This window comes from Phyllostomus discolor, chromosome 2, assembly GCF_004126475.2.
Source record: "Phyllostomus discolor isolate MPI-MPIP mPhyDis1 chromosome 2, mPhyDis1.pri.v3, whole genome shotgun sequence".
NCBI lineage: Eukaryota > Metazoa > Chordata > Mammalia > Chiroptera > Phyllostomidae > Phyllostomus > Phyllostomus discolor.
This window is the reverse complement of record NC_040904.2, coordinates 105,242,147-105,264,645: the sequence shown is the minus strand read 5'-3', so window position 1 is coordinate 105,264,645 and position 22,499 is coordinate 105,242,147. Positions and strand designations below refer to the sequence as shown.

Below are 22,499 nucleotides of genomic sequence, written 5' to 3'. Positions count from 1 at the left end.
GATCTTGATCAACCTACTTGTTTTGTTTTTAAAGATTTTACTTATTTTTTTTAGAGAGTGGGGAAGGGAGGGCGAAGGAGAGAAAGAAACATTGATGTGAGAGAGAAACATAACGGGGTGCCTCTTGCCCACACCCAAATGGGAACCTGGGCCTGCAGCTCAGGCATTAAACCAGCAACCATGGACAAGACCCAACCAACTGAGCCACCCTCATCAGGACAACCTGTTCGTTCCATGATCACCAGGATGCTATTTTTTATATAAATAATAGTAGGTCCTAAAAAAACCACTGGCAGAAAATCAATTTCACTCAAGAATCAGTTATTCAAATGACAAAATTTTTAAATCTCATTTTTTTACTTATTTGTCAAAAACTTGGTTTTAAGAAAGTCTTCTTGAATATATCAACCAATATCAATTATAGTCATGAATATGTTCTTTTTATCATTATACTAACTGAAATTATTCTTAGCAGCATTTTGGAAAATATTCAGATTTTGAAAGCTAAGGGATGTTTCCCACTGGCCAAGCCCAAAACAATTTGAGCATGATAATTCATGATATATAGACATATCTACATTCTTCTGAAGTGTAAGTAACAACCCTTACACTCTTCACCCCTTTGCTTTTCAGGAGAGAATTTCTGAACCCAAAATGAGTCTGAATTTCTATAGAAACTAATATGTATATATTAATAAGTATATAAATAAATAAATAGAAAAAGGAAGGAAAAAGGGGGGAGGAAAATCTTTTTTTTACAATAAAAGTCAGCTAATGAAAGTAGAAGAATGATTGCTAGAAAACCATTATTTTTTAAACTAGTTTTTAAGTTTTTATTTATTTATTTTTAGAGAGAGAAGGGAGGGAGATAGAGAGAGAGAGAGAGAGAGAGAAAGAGAGAGAAACATCAATGTGTGGTTGCTGGGGGTTATAGCCTACAACCCAGGAATGTACCCTGGCTGGGAATCGAACCTGCGACACTTCAGTTTGCAGCCCGCGCTCAATCCACTGAGCTACGCCAGCCAGGGCCCGAAAATCATTATTTTATAGCCACCATAGTAATAATTGATTCAGGCAAGAGTCATCAATAGATGCTAAAGCCATTAGTGAAATCTGAAATGGGATATTTATATAGTCTCAAACTATCTTTCCACAATATAAATGGATACCTTTACAATACAGAAATCTGGTGAACATCACCTTAACAAAGTGATTAAAGACCATAAAGAAGACAAAAGATACCATATACTTCCCAATGTTGAGTGCTCACAAGGACACAACATCACTTAATCCTTGACAAGGTGGATAACCTGAATCAAATCACAGGGCAGCAATAAGACAAAACCAAATTGAAGGACCATCTATGCAAAAACTGCCTTCAATCTTCAAAAATGTAAATATCATAAAAGATTAAGAAAGGCAAATAAACTTTTTCAGTTTAAAGTTGACAAAAGAGTCAAGACAAAGAATAGCAACATGTAAACCTGGACTGGATCTTAGACTGGAAAAATATATTGTTAAAAATGATAATAATTAGGATAATTGGCAAAATTTTAATATAGGCTATATACATTAGAGGATAGAGTTGCATGTTAAATTCCCTAAACTTGATCATTTTAGCATGGTTGTATAAAAGAATATCCTTAGAGAAATATTTTGTAGAATCATCATGTCTGCACCTTACTTTGAAATTGTCCAACAAGAAATAGTATTAATTATAGCTATATATCTATACATAGAGAAAGCAAATGTGGCAAAACTAATTACTAGTGAATCTTGGTGAAGGGTACGTGAATACTGCACTATTGTTAGCATGTCTCTTTAGATTTGAAAATAGCAAAGGATTTTTTAAAATTCTTTTTAAAAAATCTTTTAAAATTCTTTTAAAAAATAGTATCTTAATATGTATTTTAATATGATTTGTTTTCTTGTTGCTGCAATCTAATCAATAAAACCAAAATTTTAGTGTTTCAGATGGAACTTTCTTAGTTTATAATGATTAATTTTAACATTTTAAGTTAATGTTAGGTTTTTCCACAGTTTAGCATCTTTAAAAATCATTAGACAATTTTGCCATGACCAACTAGTGAGTTGGTCTCAAGTGTGTATGGACTTTACCAAATTTACTGATTTACTTGAAATTCTTTTTTTCTTTCTTTTAATAAAGCTTATAGCAGTTCATAAAGGATGAGTTGATTTTAAAAAGCTTTTGAAGAATTTTGCCAAATTTTAATTGACTGGTTTTTATTTTGTCTTAACAGTAACATGTCTACCCCCTTGAAGCACTTAGTATTGGGTTCATTTATTCAATTGTACAGTAAGCTCATTGCCAGCCACAGGCAATACATATAACTCCACAATTTAGAAAGTTGCAATGAAAATTTTAAAAATCTTATTTCTGGACAGATCAAATCCTTAAATATTTGAAGAATGTTCACTGTGTCTCTGTCCCAGCTCCCTGAAACTCTAGAAGGGATCCTTTAATGAGGGAAAAGGAGAGAGAAGAGTTAGTCCATCCAGCCTGGGCTCTTCATCCAGAAGCAGGGAGGCCAAGGGGCAAAGAAAGAAGCATAGATGAAGGATAAATGCCTAAAGGCCTCATGACTCTAGACTCTAGCTCTCCAGACCTTCCTAGACTACCAACCTATTTAGCACAAATTGAGAATATACTTTTAAAAGAAAAAAATATGTAAATAGGGAGAAATTGAGATTTATGTAAATTTGTGTAGCTTCAGAAAATGCCACAATTAGTCCTTCAGTGAACTGGCCTAGAACCCTTAGTAGACAGGACTCCTACCCTGCCCAGAGAAGACAAAACCTAATAAGGAGTGAACCAGAAGTCCAACCTCTGAGTCCAGGAAAAATTCCCCTTTAGGTTCCCATGCTTACTCAGAGAAAAACTGATGATGGTCAGGAACTTGGGAGACCAGTAATGACTCAAGCTATGCCTGTAACCCCACCTGTCATGTTCTCTGCTGTATCATAGCACTGTAGCAATGTCTTGCAAATACTGGGAAATCAAACTTTGTTTCAGTAAATGAATGAATGAATACTGAGATGAAAAGGCAAAAGACCAGAACAGCTAGAAAAGCTGAGAACAAAGGAAAGGGCAACACAAAAGATGAACAGGAAGTTATAAAACTGGCAAACAAAAAGAAAACTGGCACCAGAAAACAATGTCAAAGGAGGCAGAATGAGAAGAATCAAGCACAGAAGAAAAACTATACATACACGTAGCTTAAGGGAGTTAAGTATAATAATAATAGTTATACTAACTAATATATATTATACCTATATATAATGCAATTGTACCCAACTCCCTTATTATACCAGTATAATACAAATTACATCAACATATGAATTCTAAAATCCTCATCTGCAATGCAAAGGATTTGATACCAAAATCAGACAAAGACATTACAAGAGGAAATTATACACCGATATCACTCATGAAAAGAGAAACAATATGCTTCACAAAACATTAGCAAAACAAATCCAGCAATATATAAAAAGGATAATACACCATGTCCAAGTAGTTTTATCATAGAAATGCATGTTGGTTCAACATTTGAAAATCAGTCAGTGTAATTGACCACATTTATACATTTAGAAAAGAAAAACCATTTGGGCATCTCAATAGAAGCATAAAGAGCATTAGATAAAATTCAACATTCACCCATGATTAAAATTCCAGCAAACTATGAGTAGAAGGAAATTTCCTCAATCTGATAAAGGGCATCTACGAAAAAATCTTACATCATACTTAATGGTGAAAGACTGAATGTTTTCCCCCTGGGATTGAGAATGAGACAAAAATTTAGCAAATAAAAACATATGACTCCCAGTTAAATGATGTCCACTTTCTCCACCCCTGTTAAACATGATACTAGAATTCCCAGTCAGTGCATAAGGCCAGAAAAAGAATAGAAGGCATACGGATTGAAACAATTATGCTGAGTGAAATAATTCAGGTTAAAAAAGGTGTATACTGTATAATTCCATTTCTATAAAATTCTAGAAAATTCAAATTAATCTACAGTGACAGAAAACACATCAGTGGGTGCTTAGGTAGTAATTGGGGGAAAGGATTACAAAAGAGCACTGGAAAACTTTGGGGGGTGATGTATATATTTATTATCCTGATTATGATAGTATTTTCAAAGATATGTATACTATACATCTGTATAAACTACACACTTTAAACATGTCTTTTATAGTTCATTAATTATACCTCAATAAAGCTGAAAAGGGAGGCTTAAAAGACATATCAAGCTAATCAAAATAGTTAAGGCTTGTATATGTGAGACTTGTGCTTACCTTTGAAGAGGATGTAAATCTCTTGTGAAAAGAGATCCTGAACATATTAATCGAAAAGTATAATGTTAAAGTTGACAAATTAAGCCAATAAAAATGTAAGACTCCAGTTAAATTTGAATTTCAGATAAAGAATGAATAATTAATTCTGTTTTAAAAAGAATGGATAATTACTTAGTATAAATTATCCTAAATATTGCATGCAACATAGTAAAAAAAAAATTGCTGTTTATCTGAAACCTGGAACAAACTTATACTACTAAATAATTGTTCATTGTTTATCTGAAATTCAAATTTAACTAGTCTGATATTTTATCTGGCAATCCTAGTTATTGTTTTATCTACAGTGCATGAACTGAAGCCTCTAAAAAGGGCAGCTACTTGAATTCTATGTTTCCTTTGACTTTTGTGAAGCTGCCCAACTACCGTACTCCAGAAAAAGGCTGCACCCTTAGTGTCCAGCACAGTGCCTTATTCATAGTAGGTGATTAGAAAATGTTTTTGCTCTGGAAGCTGTGTGACGATGGAATCTGCATCCACCTTGCTCACCATTTTATCCCCAGGGCCTATTACAATGCCTGGTGCTCAATGGATATATGATTAAATGAATAGTTGCCTTTCATGCTCCAGACAATTGCAAGGTTGCCCTTGAAGCTAGCTGATTGACTTCTTGAACAAGCCCCAGTTCTGGTTCCTTGGCTTATCTCCCTCTTCACTATTGCTGTGTGTGTCAAAGATTGCTGTTTTATTTTGTATGGATTTGTGTGTAACTCACCTATTTTCACCTATAATGTCTCTTATTTCCTTGTTGTTCTCTTTGGAATTTGGGTGATTTTTTTAAGACTCTGAAACCCTCAGCCCTTGAAAAATCCGAAAGTCTGAAATGCAACAGCTAGGTTTGTTTATGAAACATTGGGGCATGGTCCTTTTAGAGCTAAGGGGCTCACTGCTGGGGAGACGACCAGAACAAAAGAATATATCAGTGTTTGGAAGGATTTTATATACATTTGGGTTTTTATTATCTGTGCTATAAGTACCTGACGTACAAAAATGCATCCAAACTCTAAATGCGCTAATTTTCTTCCACAAAAGTTAAGAACTTAATCTAACATTCGTTCCTGTAACCACAGACAAGCAGAGATTGTAGAAGCTATTTCTAGTAAAAGAAGGATAGGGGAGAACAACGTCTTGTGCTTCGAAGATTTTAGAACGGTAAGGAATCTTAGAAATAATTAAGTGTAACATATATTTAGTATAATTACTTCCTTGTATTGAAGATGAGTATGAGGCCCAAACACTCTTCCAAGTTCACACAATGGTCACATGACTAAAGTGAGTAAAAAGAAATACAACTCAATAAAACCTAGGTCTCTCTCTTACTTTTATCTTTATAATCCAGTTTCCCTAGTTCTTAGCAGTTGGGAGAAGGGTGGCAGCTGCAGCATGGAACAGAAGTAAAATCAAGCACATTGTGCTAAGAGCATACCAGTTATTCTCCTTGACATGCAGAATGTTGTTCTTAGGTCTTTTTGAGTCCAAACGTTTCTTCCCCCACTAAAGTTTCTTGTACCCCTTCATAGGTTTGTCTTTGCCTGATTCACTCTTTTTATGTGATTATATTTTTGTCTTAGGCAGAGAAAAATTATGTACGGGCTATGTGGTTTTGAGATACTTTAGGCCACTGGTTTGTTTCTATGCAAAATGACATTTCAGGAAGCGAAAAGAAGTGGCAGAGATTTCTAAACGGACAGAATACCCGCCCCTGTTTTTTTCCTTAAATGCAAATATCATAGGTAGTTTTAAAATTTTATGAGGATGATATGACCTAAAGACTTCCACATAAGTGCAATTAGTCTGGAGGAGAAGGTAAGAGGAGAGGGAATATAACGTTTTGTAAATAGGAAAAAAGATAGTACGCAAGCATTCATCAAATAGTAATATTTCCCTGTAGGGATGATTAGAAAGAAAACGAATCCTTTTATTAATTCCCAACGCAAATGAATTAGAGAATAATATAGTCAAATAAGCAGAGGTACTTACCTATCTCTCTAGTGAGTACCCTTCTCAATGTTTTGAGAGTGCAGGTTGAGAAATGATACAGATACAGAAAACATTAGCATTTACTTTTATTGCTAGTGACGCACTAATTACCATTTCAGCCTTTGCTTTGCGTCCAGACGCCGCGATTCCGCAAGCTGCAGGTGGAGTTGTTGGCCAGGGATGGGGGAGCTGGGACGCTGTTCTGCAATCTTTGTTCACTGGGGTCTTTCCTGCCCCCGAGACTGCATTGCAGTGGGGCGTGAAAGGTTCGTGTGTACCAAAGCTTAGGGGCCTTTCTGTAACAGGAGAGACTCGAAGGACACGGAGGAACATGATCTCACTTAAGACATGTGATTCTGAGGTGCTCATGGTCCAGCATCCCCAAATTTGGGCGAAAAGGCAAACTGCTGAAACAACGGCCCTTGCAAGAGTCCAGAGCAGCGAGTGCAATATTTCCTCCTGGCCGACAGGGGCCGCTAGAAGCGAGTACCGGTGTGGGGCCACTCTCCTCGACCGCTGGTCTCTGTAGCCCCTCCCCCCGCCCGCAGCCGCGGGTGAGAGGGTGAGGGCTGTTCCAGCACGCGTGCGCGCTCTCTCGGTGCAGCTAGTCTGTGAGCGTGAGTGGGAGGTGGCAGGCCTCAGACTCCGGCCTTCACTACAGACTGAACCAGTGCGACGTCTCCAACCATGAACCGGTTTGGTACCCGGTTAGTGGGAGCCTCGGCTACCCCTCCGCCACCGCCGCCGAAATCCCGCAGTAATGAAAACCTGGACAAAATTGATATGTCTCTCGGTGAGGAGCCGAGTTGGATAGAGTTGGAGTGGGGGGAGGGTGTAGGTGGGACCAAGTAACCCGGTTTGTGGGGGAAGGGTCGGTTGGCTGCAGTTGTCTGTCAAGGGTTTTTTGTTGTTGTTGTTGTTTTGAGGGTGGGCGGAACCAAATGAGGGCCTCTGGGGACTTGGGGAGAGCTAGCTGGGGCGGAGTGCTAGGGTCGAGCCTGAGCGACTCGAGCGCCCCCTCGGCGGGCCTGTGTATGAGGGGTGGCGTTTGGGACGGGTGGCGCTGCGGGCCCGAAGGTTTAGAGGGTCGAAGGGTGCATAACCTCTGTTCCCCCAGAGGGGCGCTACCATTTGCGGCTGAACCCGGGCTCTTTGTGAGGAAAACTCCTCGGGCTTCCTCTCCAGCCTGTTCCCTGTGGGCGTTATCTCGGGAGTGAAGGGAGTGGTCCCACTAAGCCGTCCTTTCTGAGGAATGGCTTGGAGAGACTGGTTGACTGTGCGTTCGGTTAAAATCAGTGATTCCAGAAAAGGGCTCTTTGGGCGTTTTCTGTGCCCAGGCCTACGCTGGGGGCCGAACCCGAAGTGTAAAGACGCCTCCCGAGAGTTGGTGATTCTGACGCGCACCAGACCTCGCACGGTCGGGGCCACAACGCGGCACCGATCTCGGAGCGTTAGTCAGAAAGAAAGTATCGTTAAAATGGACTTCATCAGATGGTGCGTTATTAGGCAGTGACCAGAAAAAAAGAGTATTTCCTTATCCAGGTCTAGCTAATTAGAAAAGAAAAAAAAACAAAGGAGAAATTTACAGGGATAGATGCGAAGCCGGATAACGTGGGATCTAGCACGGATAAGAAGGGTGGGGTGATTTGGTGATGATTATGTAAAAAGCAAGAGGATCGGTGATTTAATTAAAAATTGAGACCTGGCACTACTGAGGCTCGAGTCTCTGTTTGGCTTAGCTCGTTTAAAAGGAATTCCTTTTTTTGTCGGGATTCAAGTTACAGTATTAGGTGTGGTTTGCTCTGCCTGCTCTTTCTGTGGACTACATTTTTGGGCATATTTGAAAAGTACATAACTAGTGGATACAGAGGTGTACCTTTTCCCAGGACGGTATTTTTTTGTTGTGATTTATCTGCAGTTTTTAGTCAAAAGCAAGAATTCTTGTTTTCTATGATTGCCACAAGTCAGAACTCACTATATGAATTAAGGCAGTCATCAGAAATAATATGTTTGGCCTTAAGTCTTGTTTTAGTGAACCCTAAATAAATGAGAAATCTTTTGAACTAAGGCCAAGAAAAAATATAATAATGAATATTTATTGAGTGCTTACTACCTTCCAGACACTGGACTATACACATTATATGTAAGCTCAGTTTATCCTCATAATAACCCTATGGTGTATGTACTCCTAATGATAAAAAGCATAGAAATCCAAACAGAACTCAGTTCAAATCCTGCTTTTGCCATTTAATAGCCACGTGATTGCAGGCAAATTACTTCTCAGTGCCTCATCTGTAAAAAGCCGATGATGATAATAATAGGTTTATCTGCTTTAGAGAAATTGATGTTAATATCAAACGAGTCAAAAGGCATATATAAACTGCTTAGAACAGCACCTGGTACACAGAATACTGTATTCTGCTTTGTATAGTGTGGTCCCAGGTGTAATGCACATCCATGTTTTTGGCCAAAACGTCAGGAAAGAATCTTTTGTTTTAATTTTTAATTAATGTATTTATTTGTATTTAGATACTTGCTTTTTGTATTATAAAGGAATTTTAGCATTTATTTCTGAACATACTGTGGTATAAGAAATTTAATGTAACAAATAATTACAAAACACAAGAACAGATACAAGATATTTTAGGTACTACCCATGTATAATGTGCATCCTTATTTTTCCCTCAAAAATCTGGGCAAAAAGGTGCCATTATACCCAGCAAACTACAGTAGCTCTATAGTTACACACACACACACACACACACACACACACACTATATAAGCCATTGTTATTTCCATTTTACAAAACCTGAGGTGTAGAGAAATTAAATAACTTGTCCAAAGTCCTAGAACAAGTTAAGTGATGGAACAGGGATTTTGGTTGGGTTTGGCTATAAGTATTTTAGGAAGTGTTAAGCAGGTTATTTTCATTACCAATACATTATCTTAAGTTTCTAGGGTTTTTGTATGTATTTCATTTGATTAGGATGTTCAAGTGAAAAAAAACTGAGGAATAATTGTCTTTGAAGATAGAAATGAATTGCTGTGGATAGCTAAAACAGAACTTGATCTCTTTCCACCAAGAACATACTGTTAGGTATACTCCCAAGAGCATTTTGTCCGGTGTCATTTTGTTTTGTTTTAGTGGGATTTTACAGAGATGGAATGGAGAGATAATCTATTTTAAACAGTTGTTATGTTTTGTGAATATTTCATTTTATCAGGTCTGCAGGAGTTTTAGAATCTAATTTTTCTTTTGCCTTTAAATCATTTCTCTAGCAGGATTATATGGGTATTTATATAGAATATCTACCAAGGTTACCAATAGCTGGCCTCCTTGTAGCTTATTTTCTTAATTTGAAAATGAGTATTATACTTACTTCATAGAATTGATTTGAGAATTAAATGAATACATGCAGAACAATGCCTGTTAATACTCGGTTGTTACTGTTCCTATTATTAGTACCATATATATACCCCTAGTGTTACGGAAGGAACTTCTTTTTATAAAAGTAGCTCATCATAATGGATTTTTTTCTTATGATACCTACCCTATCTGCTCCATGAGTAGGAGAAAGCCATTCTCTTCTTTTAGATTGGAAGACTCTTCTCTGTCATAGTAGCTCATTTAACTTGAGGACTTAGATAATAAAATATTTAAACATAATTTTATGTTTGATGTGCTTTATACTTTTAATTTTTTGTTATGTTTGTATTCTATAATGTTGTATTTTAAGATTAAGCTGGCTAGTCAAAATTATACCCTTGTGTCCCCTGCCCTTCCACTTTCTTCATGGTCCCCAGACCAAATTCATTTTTTGTGTGTGTGTTCTCATGGCTCTGAGATTTTAGACTTCTGTTGAGGAATAGCACCTTACCTTGTTAAAGGAAAGTAGTATTTCAAAAAAAGTGTTTCTCACCATTTTCTTTCTGCTCAGAGTTGAACAGGCTCATGTATCTGATACTCATTAAACCTTTTAATTTTTATTTTTTAAAAAAACTGTTTTTAACTCTGACTTTGTCTAATTTTGATGAACTCTTTTATAGTTGGAGGACTGATCTCCAGAAGATAACAAAGTACTTTGGGGAGAAATTAATTATTTTATATAACTGTATGTTTATTTGTGATTAAGAGTCCTAAAGGTTGCAGATGGGTTAGGTAGAGTAGTAATAGATTTACTGATATTATTGTTAGATTATTTGTAATTAGAGCAGTTAGGGGGAAAATCACAGGTTAATTACTAGTTTTGTGAAATTTTCTTAAGTTGTTAATTTCTTTGGTTTGTGTTATTTTTAGTCATCAGAATTAATGTTGGAGTTGAGACTATGGAGAAATTGGATATTTCTTTATCAATATTTTTGGCTTCTAGTAACCTTTTAAAAATTATTAAAGTATAGTTGGCATACAATATTGTATTAGTTTCAGGTGTTCAACATAGTGATTCAACATTAATATACTACCTTGTGATCATCATGATAAGTCGATTAACCATCTGCACAGTTTTTAAAATACTGATTTTATTTCCTGTTTGGTAACCTCCTTTTTTTTCTTTTTATTGATTTGAAAGAGAGAGAGGAAAGAAGTAAGACAGAGAAACATCAATTTGTTTTCCCACTTATTTTTGTATGTATTAGTTGCTTCTTGTATGTACCCTGACTTGGGATCAAACCCACAACCTTGGCATATCCAGCACGATGCTGTAACCTGTTGTGCTACCTAGCCAGTACTTAGTAACCTCCTTTTAATAGATGTAAATGGGAATCTGAAGAACATTTTGTTTTCTGATCTTCACACTGTTCTATTATGGTATTAAAGCAATGTAAGGCTTGTAAATTATTTTGGGGCACTTTGAAGGTGTTTTGGGAACTAATGAGGCTTAGAGAGAGCAGTGTAAAAGAAAAACAGTGAATTACTTTGCTAGAGGAGCAGAAACCAAGAGTATTTTCTCTCAGCAGTATATCTTTATAATGGTATTTATATAATTTATATTTGCTGTTTACATATTTGTTTCTATCGGTAGTTTTAAACTTACTGAGAGGGATCATATTTACTTTTGTTTCTACTATAGAATAGTATGCCACATATATTTATTGCACATAGTATATACTTAATAAATGCTGAATTGAAATGAATGTATAAGTCTAGTTTTTTAATGGGTTGATATTTTTTCGACTGCTTGTGGACTTATTGAAAGTTGGTTATCTTTAAAAACTGGAGACTTCTATATTTATGGAAAAAAGTATCAGTAATCTTTCATAAATAGGCTTTCACTTATTTACATTAATCAGGGAAAGAAATACAATACTATGGATAACCAACATCTTCATTAATTGGTAGGTCTCTTCTTTGGACTTCTGATTTGAACATGTCCTATGAAACCTTTCTTTAATGGTTCAAGTGCATTGGTTGATTTGAACCTTTATCTTGTCATTATTACTCTCTTATGGTAGTGCTTTCAAAGTAGAAAAGTTAGGGACTTGGAAATCTATCAACTAGAAAATGAGACTTAAGTATTTGAGTCATTAAGCTAAAATGAAAATAAATAATCATTGAATTTCCTCTGTCACAGATGATATCATCAAATTGAATCGAAAGGAAGGAAAGAAACAGAATTTTCCACGACTAAATAGAAGACTTCAGCAAAGTGGTGCCCGGCAATTCAGGATGAGAGTACGATGGGGAATCCAACAAAGTTCTGGTAAGTTTTGCAAGTAAGGCTAAAGAGCTGTTATTTTGGGGTTCGTAGTATACTACTTTTGATATGTACTTAAAATATGGAGGAAATATATCAGTACCTTTTGTTTGGGATTTGTATTTACTGTCAAGTTTTTTAATCTTAAAATCTGGTAAAAATATAAGTTGTCTTAAATTTTTCTAAGCCTCAGTATAGAAATAGTCTAAAGTATGTGCAAGTTACCAGGTCTGCCCGGAAAAAGTCCAGCCACTGTTAATATAATGAGAACAGTTTGTGTGACATCGATGTAACCTGGCAGCTGAGGAGAGTGTACTGGAATGGGCATGCGTGAAGAGTGACAACCTCATTGTACTAGCCAGTAGGGGCAGTAGACGCTGTTGAGTGAGCATCTGCACTGTGTGGCTGTCACATTCAAAATGAACGAGTAGAACAACAAATCTGCACCAAATTTTGCATTAAGCATGAACATTCCTCTGTGGAAACTATTCAGATGATTCCAAAGGCTGCAGCTATGGGCAGCTGGTGATTGGCAGATTCATCATGACAACACACTTGCTCATGCATCACATCTCATGCAGAATTTTTTGGTGAAACATCAAATCACTCAGGTGACTCAGTTCCCCTACAGCCCAGATTTGACACTCTGTGACTTCTGTCTTTTCCCGAAACTAAAATCACCTTTGAAAGGAAAGTGATTTCAGATCATTGATGAGATTCAGTAAAATATGATGGGGCAGCTGATGGTGATTGGGAGAAGTGTGTAAGGTCCCAAGGTGCCTACTTTGAAGGGGACTGAGGCATCATTGTTCTGTGTACAGTGTTTCTTGTATCTTGTATCTGGTCTAGTAAATGTCTATTTTTCATATTATGTGGCTGGATACCTTCTAGACAGACATTGTATCAAGTATGAACATAATATGTAAAGGATTTTACATATCATGAGGTCTTCTTATGTGATCCTTCAACAGTATTTTGTGTGGATGACTATATAACTCCAGCTTAAATGCATTCAGTGACAAAGCATACCACCTTGTTAGAGTTCTTTCATTATTGGTGATAGCTCTATTTACTAGAAAATTCTCTTGAATTAAATCATGCCTACCTGTATATCCTACAGTTATAAGAAGCAAACTCCCTTTTCTATATGAAAACCTTTCAAGTATATGCAGACTACTGTTCTACATAGAAAATGGCTTCTAGACTCTTTATCCTTTCATCTGGAACTTTTAGGATTAGTTAAATCCTCCAAAGGTGACACTCAGAATTGAATGCTTTAGATGTGATCTAATGATTTTGGAATTCTACATATACAGTTATTTTTGGTAATCAGGAAGTTTATTTACTTTTAACCATCTTGTTCCAAAATGGATTTAAGGCAGTAACTGAACACTTAATTATATATGATTCATTAACATTTTTAGCAGTTATATCAGCATTTTAGAATAAAACTTGTTCAAAATTTTAAAACTCTATGTCTTTTTTACATACATTAAAAAATGTTTGATAAACTATTTCCTAAATTGATTTTTATCTTACACATGAAAAACATAAAAAATAATCTCCACTGAGTCAAATACAACTAGTTCTATGATTAATAGCTAACATGAGAACATATTCTCAAAATATATATATTTTTTATAAATAGAGTGTACAGCTAAGATCAGACCTGAAAGAAAAAATTTATTTTTCTCTAATTTCTTTTTTATTTTTTAATATATTTTATTGATTATACTATTACAATTATCTAATTACCCCCCTTTCATTCCCCTCCATCCTCTCTCCCACCTACATTCCCCCCCTTTAGTTCATGTCCATGTGTCATAAGTTCTTTAGCTTCTACATTTCCCATACTATTCTTGCCCTCCCCCTGTCTATTTTCTCCCTACCATCTATGCTACTTATTCTCTGTACCTTTTCCCTCTCTCTCCTCCTCCCACTCCCCTGTTGCTAACCCTCCATGTGATCTCCATTTCTGTGGTTCTGTTCCTGTTCTAGTTGTTTGATTAGTTTGTTTTTGTTTTTGTTTTAGGTGTGGTTGTTAATAATTGTGAGTTTGCTGTCATTTTACTATACATGTTTTTCATCTTCTTTTTCTTAGATAAGTCCCTTTAGCATTTCATATAATAAGGGCTTGGTGATGATGAACTCCTTTAACTTGACCTTATCTGAGAAGCACTTTATCTGCCCTTCCATTCTAAATGAAAGCTTTGCTGGATAGAGCAATCTTGGATGTAGGTCTTTGCCTTTCATGACTTAGAATACTTCTTTCCTGCCCCTTCTTGCCTGCAAGATCTCTTTTGAGAAATTAGCTGACAGTCTGATGGGCACTCCTTTGTAGGTTACTGTCTCCTTATCTCTTGCTGCTTCTAGGATTCTCTCCTTCATTTTCATCTTGGCTAATGTAATTATGATGTGCCTTGGTGTGTTCCTCCTTGGGTCCAACTTGTTTGGGACTCTCTGAGCTTCCTGGACTTCCTGGAAGTCTATTTCCTTCTCCAGATTGGGGAAGTTCTCCTTTATTATTTGTTCAAATACCTTTTCTGCTTGTTGCTCTTCCTCTTCCCTTTCTGGTACCCCTATAATTCAGATGTTGGAATGTTTAAGATGTCCTTGAGGTTCCTAAGCTTCTCATTTTTTGAATTCTTGTTTCTTCATTCTTTTCTGTTTGGTTGTTTCTTTCTTTCTTCTGATCCACTCCATCGATTTGAGTCCCAGTTTTCTTTCCATCACTATTGATTCCCTGTGCATTTTCCTTCATTTGTTTTAGTGTAGCTTTTATTTTTTCATCTAATTTGCAACCAAATTCAACCAGTTCTGTGAGCATCTTGATCACCAGTGCTTTGAACTGTGTATCTGATAGGTTGGCTATTTCTTTGTTGCCTAGTTGTATTTGCTTTGGAGCTTTGATCTGTTCTTCCGTTTGGGCCATGGTTTGTTTTTTTTTGTTTTTTTGTTTTGTCTTGTCTTGTCACGCCTGTTACATATGAGGGGAGGAGCCTTAGGTGTGCACCAAGCAGGTCAACCCTGGGTTGTGACGCCCTATGTGGTGGTGGGATTTGAGAGGGAATCATGGCACTTACTCCACTCTCTGTTGGATTTCAGTTCCTTCTGCTGCTTCCCCCACACAAACTGGGCCTTTCTAGTGCTAATTCCCGTGTGGGTGGGCTTGTGCATGCTCTAGGACCCTGTGGGTCTCTCCAACAAACTCCTGTGAGGCTGGGAGTCTCTCCCTGTGCCTCAGCCCCCACTGGTGTTTTCAGTAGGTGCCCGGAGGCTCTATTTCCCAGCACTGGGACCCTGGGTTATGCGCAGTGCCTTGCTTCACAATCGTCGCCTTGCTGGGTCTGCCTGTTGCCATCCCATGCCTGGGGTCTGCCAGCTGCCGCCTGCATGCCCAGGATCCACCCGCTGCAGCCTTGTGTACCCAGGATGCCTTACATGCCCGGTCCCACTGCTCTTTGTGCCTCGACCCCTCTCTACCCAGCTCTCTGACTCCGCCCCTCCTACCTGTCTGGATGAACGTGTCTATTTTAACTCCTTGGTTGTCTGACTTCCATACAGTTCAATTTTCTGCCAGTTCTGGTTGTTAATTCTGTTTCTAAATTGTTGTTATCCCTGTCTTGGTTTTGCATGGAGGCACAGTGTGTCTACCTATGCTTACATGTTGGCCGGAAGTCCCCTCTAATAATTTCTTGAACAGCTGAACCCAAGTGAGTAAATTTCATGACTGGTATTTAGCTATAGCAAATGAATATTTAGTTCTAGTAATTTATATTTAAAGATTTTAAAATGGATATTACATATAGTACACCATATTTTAGATATAACTTGTTTTAAAATAATTTTAGAGTTCATAGAAGTCAGAAATATAGTAATTTATGCTAACCATTTGTTAAATACCGTATTTTTCAGACTACAAGATGTACTTCCCCCCAAATTGGAGGAAAATAGGGGTACATCTTATAGTCCAAATGTAGCTTTATATTTGGTGAAATATTATGTTATATGTTATTAAATATTTTACCACATTTTTTGCTTCAAATTTTTTTTCCTATTGTCCTCTAAAATCTAGGTGTGTCTTATGGTCTGAAAAATACGGTACCTGATAAATACGAACTGACCAGGAGTTCAGGGTATGTAAAGGTGCAGACTTTTACTTCAAGGGATTTTTGCTGAGATAAGGTAGAAAATACTGACTTGAGAAATGTCGTAAGAGAAATTCTGACATAGGACTTTAGGTAGAGATTTTTATACTAATAAGATCAGTGGTGATTGAATGGATAAAATTAAATAGGATTTGGTCCATAAAGGATCAGAAAAAGTTTTCCTTTTAACAGTAGATTATGATCTGAGTCTAGAGATAAATGATATCTAGGGGCAGCTTAGAATCTTATAAGACTGAAATTGTGCTTGTATGTTCTCCACTTGTATGTGACAGGGCCTAAAATAGACCAGCTGCTGCTGTCACTGAATGTGTAGAAAGATATGGGATTGTCTTAAGCCCTGATTGGTTAGCAAAAGTTCAGGTTTCCACATTGTAATGTCAGTGAGGATATTAGCTTGAAGTAAGAGCACAAATAGGACAGGGAGCCCTTGGCATATACTCAATAAATTATTTTTGATGGCTGAACAAATAAGTGAGTAAAGGCTTCCTAATTGTGCCCAATATATAATTCAGTCACTTATTTAGGTACTGGCTGGCACAAACAACCTAAATACACTTGAGTGGTGGAATACTGTACAGCCATAGTTCTCAAAGTGTTATCCAGGAACCCTAGGGAATCCCCAAGACTTGAGAGGTCAAAACTTTTTATAAGCCATTAATTGTATTTTCACTCTTACTGTCTTGTAAATGTACAGTGGACTTTTCCAGAATTTACATTATGTGTGGTAATTAAAACAGATTGAATGCAGAAACAGTCTGAATTTAGCTATCTTTTGTTAAGCCAAACACTAAAGAAAATGCAAACAATGCCACTCTTCCTATTATTTTTTATTATTTTGGAAAACAATTGTTTTTATTAAAAATAAATTATTTGCTCTACATGTAATGGGTTTGTTATTGTTTTAATGACATAATAGTTTTTAAATGTCATAGTGTTCATTTCTAGAATGGTAGGTCTCAATATACATAGACCCACAGAAACAAAAACTCTTTGAGGTGTTCACTAATTTTTAAGAATATAAAGAGGTCTGGAGACCAAAAAGTTTGAGATTGCTATTTCTTTTACAGAGGTACAAAAGACAGGAATATTTGCATGTTGCTTCAGAAAAGAGTCAGTAATACAATTGCATACTCTCTGTGATAGGACATTTCCCAGAAAACCCCTCATATCTTCATGTAAGTGATGAAACTCCAGAAATTATTGGGGTAAGGGATGTGTGAAAGAAATTCATGAAGACATTAGGCTGAGGATTCAAAGGAAAGATGAAAAATTCTGCCTCTAGCTCTAGTTTTCAACCTTATTTGTACCTGTGGAGCTTTATAAAATAGATCAATGCTCTGGCTCCATTCTACTTCTACTGAACCAGAATCTGCAGAAGTAGGGCCTAGGGATTCTTTTAAAGCTCCATATGTGGTTCTCATAAATGGCTAGTGTTAAACTGCTGCTGTGGTGGAGCTGAAAGTATGAAAGGATCTTCATAGAGGTAGTAATTGAAGTAATGAGAATGAATGTACTCTGGAAAGACTGAAGAGAACTTTCTAGAGGGGCTAAATGGATAAAAGCTAAAGAAACTTGCATTAAATTGTGTTTTTAGTACCTCTTCATTGTGCTTTTTGGAATATAAGGCAGTTACAGAGTGTAAGAAGAGAGAGAATTGGGGCAGTATGTATGTAGGTCTTTATGAAACATAACAAATGAAAGAGTGAAAAACAGTACTTTTGCTAAAACAGATATGGCTGGGCAGGTTTATTCAAAAGTAGAAGGGGTAGGGAGGGACAAAGGATGATCTAGGCTTGCCAGAAGATGGAGGTGAAGAACTCACCTATGAGAAAGAAAAAGTAGTGGAAAGATTAATGAGTGTGGAAACAGTGACTGTAACAGTCAGAAATAGAAGATAACCAGGAACAGAATTCTGTCCCATACTATTCTCCTTTCAATCCGTTTTATTCTTGTTGATGAGACTTTCTCATTAATCTTTTTCATCTGAGTTTAAAACTTGGGTATAATAATGGGTTCCTCCTCTCTGTAATCTTTCTTTTTGCTCCACTAATTCATTATTTTTTTTTTGGAATACAGTACTTTCATATTTCTTTGTTCCTCTTGCAGTCCTTTATCATTGTCATGTTTGAGTACTGCAATAGCATCTGAAATGGTCTCACAGCTTTCTCCCTCCCCCCTCTTCTATTCAGTCTCTGATATTCCTTCTAGACTGACATAATCTGATCATGAATTCTGTGACCCCTCATTCCTAGTCAGGTGTAATTTTTATCTCTACATAAAGCCCTCTGATTTGAGCCCACCACATTCATTCACTTATCCTTTTCCCTAGACTGCCTCTTCCTTCAATATGCTGTAGTTGTCCATGTCTTTGTACTTGTCACTTCATATCTATATACCTATTCAAATTTTGTAGTATCTAGCTTTGAGGCCACTTTTTCTATAATGTTTTTTTCTCTTTGGAGTTATACCATAGAGTATACTCTTCCTTTTATTCTTTAGTTTTTACATAGCAGTTTGGAAAAATCTTCAGTTTTTGGAGCCACACGAACTTGAATTTTCATTTTCTAACTATAACCTCTGGGTAGTCATTGTTTTTTACCTCACTTTGATCACCTACAAAATTGAGCTATTAGCATCAACCTCATCAAGTTCTCATTTAGGTTAAAGTTTTCAGCACAGTGGTGCTTCATGTACAAATAAAATAGCAAGTAATTGTATATTTAATTTGAATAGACATGTTCCCCCAACATGCTTAATCTTCTTTTGGTTGCAATTCCAAAAGAAGACCACACATAGGGCAGCAATAATTTGATTTTTTAAATTGTAATTTCACCCCAGCTGGTGTAGCTCAGTGGATTGAGCACTGGCCTACAAACCAAAGGGTCACTGGTTCAATTCCCAGTTAGGGCACATGACTGGGTTGCAGGCCAGGTTCCCGGCAGGGGGCTGAGAGAGGCAACCACACATTGATGTTTCTCTCCCGTTCTTTTTCCCTCCCTTCCCCTCTCTAAAAATAACTAAATAAAATCCTAAAAAAGAATAAATTATAACTTCATTGCTTTTTTTTTTGATTATAAAAGTAGTAAGTTCAGTACCTTTAGTTCTGAGGCAGAGCACCCAAGAAAGGAACAAATCTGGAAGATCTCCCTACCAACTGAGCTGCCATGCTGATGGAACTTACTGGGAAGCCATCTGTTGGGGTGATACAACTTAAATTCACTGGAGGGTGAGTAGGGTCAGAGTATAGTGATGCCTGGGATGAGATCTAGAGAGATGCCTAGGGCTCAAAATTTAAGGCATCACTCACTCTCAAATTTTGTGCACTGGGCACCTCTTTTGCCTCACCATAATCTCAGTTTATGAGGGAGGCGTAATGGGTGTCATTGGGTGTCCTGTGCCACAGGAACAAGCCTTGATGTACCTCCAGAGCCCTCTACTGAGAAAGTTTAACCTGGTGCCTGCTGGTAAGAGAAATGTTCGTATAACTGAAGCAGGGCAGTATAAAGTGAATTGAGAGCTAAAAGGCCATTAATTGGTAACTAATTCAACCATCATAACATAATAAGTTTTCCTAACTTTCTTGTTGAACTCTGGTTTCAGAATAGGTAAGTTTGGGAATGAATGACATGTGAGGTCTGCCCAGAGAGTATCCAGCCACATAATAAGAAAAATAGGGACAGTTACTGAAGAAGATACAAGAAACATTGTACATGGGACAATGATAGCTCAGTCCCCTTCAAAGTAGGCACCTTGGGACCTTACACACTTCTCCCAATCGCCAGGTCATATTTTCCTGAATCTCATTGATGGTCTGAAATCTCTTCCCATTTAAAGGTGATTTTAGTTTTGGGAAAAGACAGAAGTCACAGAGTGTCAAATCTGGCCTGTAGGGGGACTGAGTCACTTGGGTGATTTGATGTTTCACCAAAAAATTCTGCATGAGATGTGATACATGAGCAAGTGTGTTGTCATGATGAATCTGCCCATCACCAGCTGCCCATAGCTGCAGCCTTTGGAATCATCTGAATAGTTTCCACAGAGGAATGTTCATGCTTAATGCAAAATTTGGTGCAGATTTGTTGCTCTACTCGCTCAGCCATTTTGAATGTGGCAGCAACACAGTACACATGCTTACTCAACAACATCTGACCCTGGCTGGCGTAGCTCAGTGGATTGAGCGTGGGCTGGGAACCAAAGTGTCCCAGGTTCGATTCCCAGTGAGGGCACATGCCTGGGTTGCAGGCCATAACCCCCAGCAACCGCACATTAATGTCTGTCTGTCTGTCTGTCTGTCTCTCTCTCTCTCTCCCCTCCCCTTTCTCCCTAAAAATAAATAAATTAAAAAAACAAAAAAAAAACAACATCTACTGCCCCCACTGACTAGCACAGTGAAGTCATCATTGTTCACGCATGCTCATTCCAGTCCACTCACATTGGCTGCCAGGTTACATCAATGTCACACAAACTGTTCTCATTATATTAACAATGGCTGGACTTTTTCTGGGCAGACCTCATTCTCTATTATGCTCATCTTAGAGAATCTTTATACACATTACCCCTGAGAAATCCTGTGGTAAAGAAAACTTTTAATATAGTTTGATCATGAAACTTTTCTGTTGAAAGACCTGTTAATTATATTGCAGGTATGTAGTATTATACAGGATACTATTCTAAAGACATTCTCCTCAAAATTAGAATTATAAATGCCCAGTATCACAAATATTATTTAGCATGGCTCTCTGGAATTTCTGACTTGCATTAATAAAAGAATTTGGGGTATAATTATTAGAAGGAAGAAGATAGTATTACTTGTGGGTAATATAATTGCCACTCAGCAATCCCCAGAAAATAATTTGAAAGACTGTTAAAACTAATAAGTGAGTTCAGTAGGATGGCTAGTTAAAAGGTAATAATTAAAACCTCAGTAGCTTTCTGTAATCCCAGGCATGACAGTATGAAAATTACTATAAGAAAAGTGATCTTTTGTGATTGACAACAAAAATACCTAATAATAAACTTAAGAAATGAGCAGGACCTATGGGAAGGAAATCTTACAGCTTTACTGAGCCAATTTAGTGGCAAAAGAAGACTTGAATAAGGGAAGAGACATACCTTGTTCCCAAATATTGTAGAATATTTTGAAAGAAGTAAATTCCTGAAAAAATTAATTGTAAATTTAATGTAATTCTTTTATCAAAGCATCAAATGAAATTAGAACTTGACCCTAGAAAACTGATTTATGAACATGATAGGTCATGAATAGAAGAATACAGGTAGCCAAAAAACACATGGAAGATATTCATTCTTGCTAGTAAACTACCAAATAAGACAAAATTTCATTTATTTTTTCCAGCAAGAAAAAATTTCATTTCATTGACAAAATTCTTTTAAAACACCAAATGATAAAGATTAAAAAGAATACTATTCAGAGTAGTCAATGATATGGAAAAAGTAGTACTTTTATGTTCCTGGAATATAAATAAATAGTCATTCTGGAGGGGAGTGTTGTAATGTAAATCAGAAACCTTAAGAATTTGCTTTACTCTTTGATACAGCATTTCAGCCTCTGGAAATTTATGTATTCAGGAAATAATCACGAATGTGTAATAAAAATGTTATCTATAGTGTCACTATAATGTTTATAATAGTGTAACATTAGAAGTAACTGAAATGATTAGTACGAAATTGGTTGGATTAAGTATATGTACATTAAAAATAATGTAATAGAAGAATATGAAATACCTGAGACAATAGTAACAATATAGTGTTAACATACAAGGGGGGACCCAAAAAATACTGGAATTATCTTTTGGAGGGTGGCCCCTTGTAATACAAGCTGTCCCTGCTAGGGGAGTGTTCTAGGAACCCATCTGCATCAGTGTACATCAGCTGGCATTGTTGTGAGAAGCTGCATTTGGCATCAGTGAATTTTTTTCAAGACTTTTAAAATATATATATATTTTATTTATTATGCTGTTACAGTTGTTCCTTATTTTTCTCCCCTTTATTCCCCTCCACTTCCCCCACTTTAGTTCATGTCCATGGACCATACTTATAAGTTCTTTGGCTTCTCCATTTCCCATACTATTCTTAATTTCCCCCTGTCAAAACTCTTTCAGTGCCTTTGCCCATTTCATAATGGGCAATTTACCAGCCAACCTGCCCACACCCTGCTGAGTGTTGACTAGTTTTTGACCAAAGAGCAACAATGATCCCCATTCCCCACCCTCCTCCATAGTCACCTGATCTTGCCCCAAGCAATTTTGTTTTCTTTCCCAGATGA

The 22,499-nt window shown here is 36.9% G+C and overlaps 2 protein-coding genes across 6 annotated transcripts in view; one reads left to right on the top strand and one right to left on the bottom strand.

Annotated features, from left to right (window-relative positions):
- The window catches only part of RUBCN (rubicon autophagy regulator), a 68,146-nt gene extending 61,367 nt beyond the window's left edge, over nt 1-6,779 (bottom strand). For 4 of the 5 annotated variants that reach the window (XM_036018246.1, XM_028504411.2, XM_028504412.2 and 1 more), the window contains exon 1: nt 6,466-6,778. The gene's annotated coding sequence lies outside the window, so the exon portion shown is untranslated. Of the gene's footprint in view, nt 1-6,465 lie in introns of all 5 variants that reach the window. The other variant, XM_028504409.2, reaches the window with a different exon arrangement.
- A 105-nt stretch (nt 6,780-6,884) lies between these two features.
- FYTTD1 (forty-two-three domain containing 1) overlaps nt 6,885-22,499 on the top strand; it is a 32,591-nt gene continuing 16,976 nt past the window's right edge. Inside the window, exons 1-2 of the mRNA XM_028503854.2 lie at nt 6,885-7,147; nt 11,925-12,053. Coding sequence (XP_028359655.1) covers nt 7,042-7,147; nt 11,925-12,053 — 235 coding nt within the window. The 5' untranslated portion in view covers nt 6,885-7,041. The remainder of the gene's footprint in view (nt 7,148-11,924; nt 12,054-22,499) is intronic.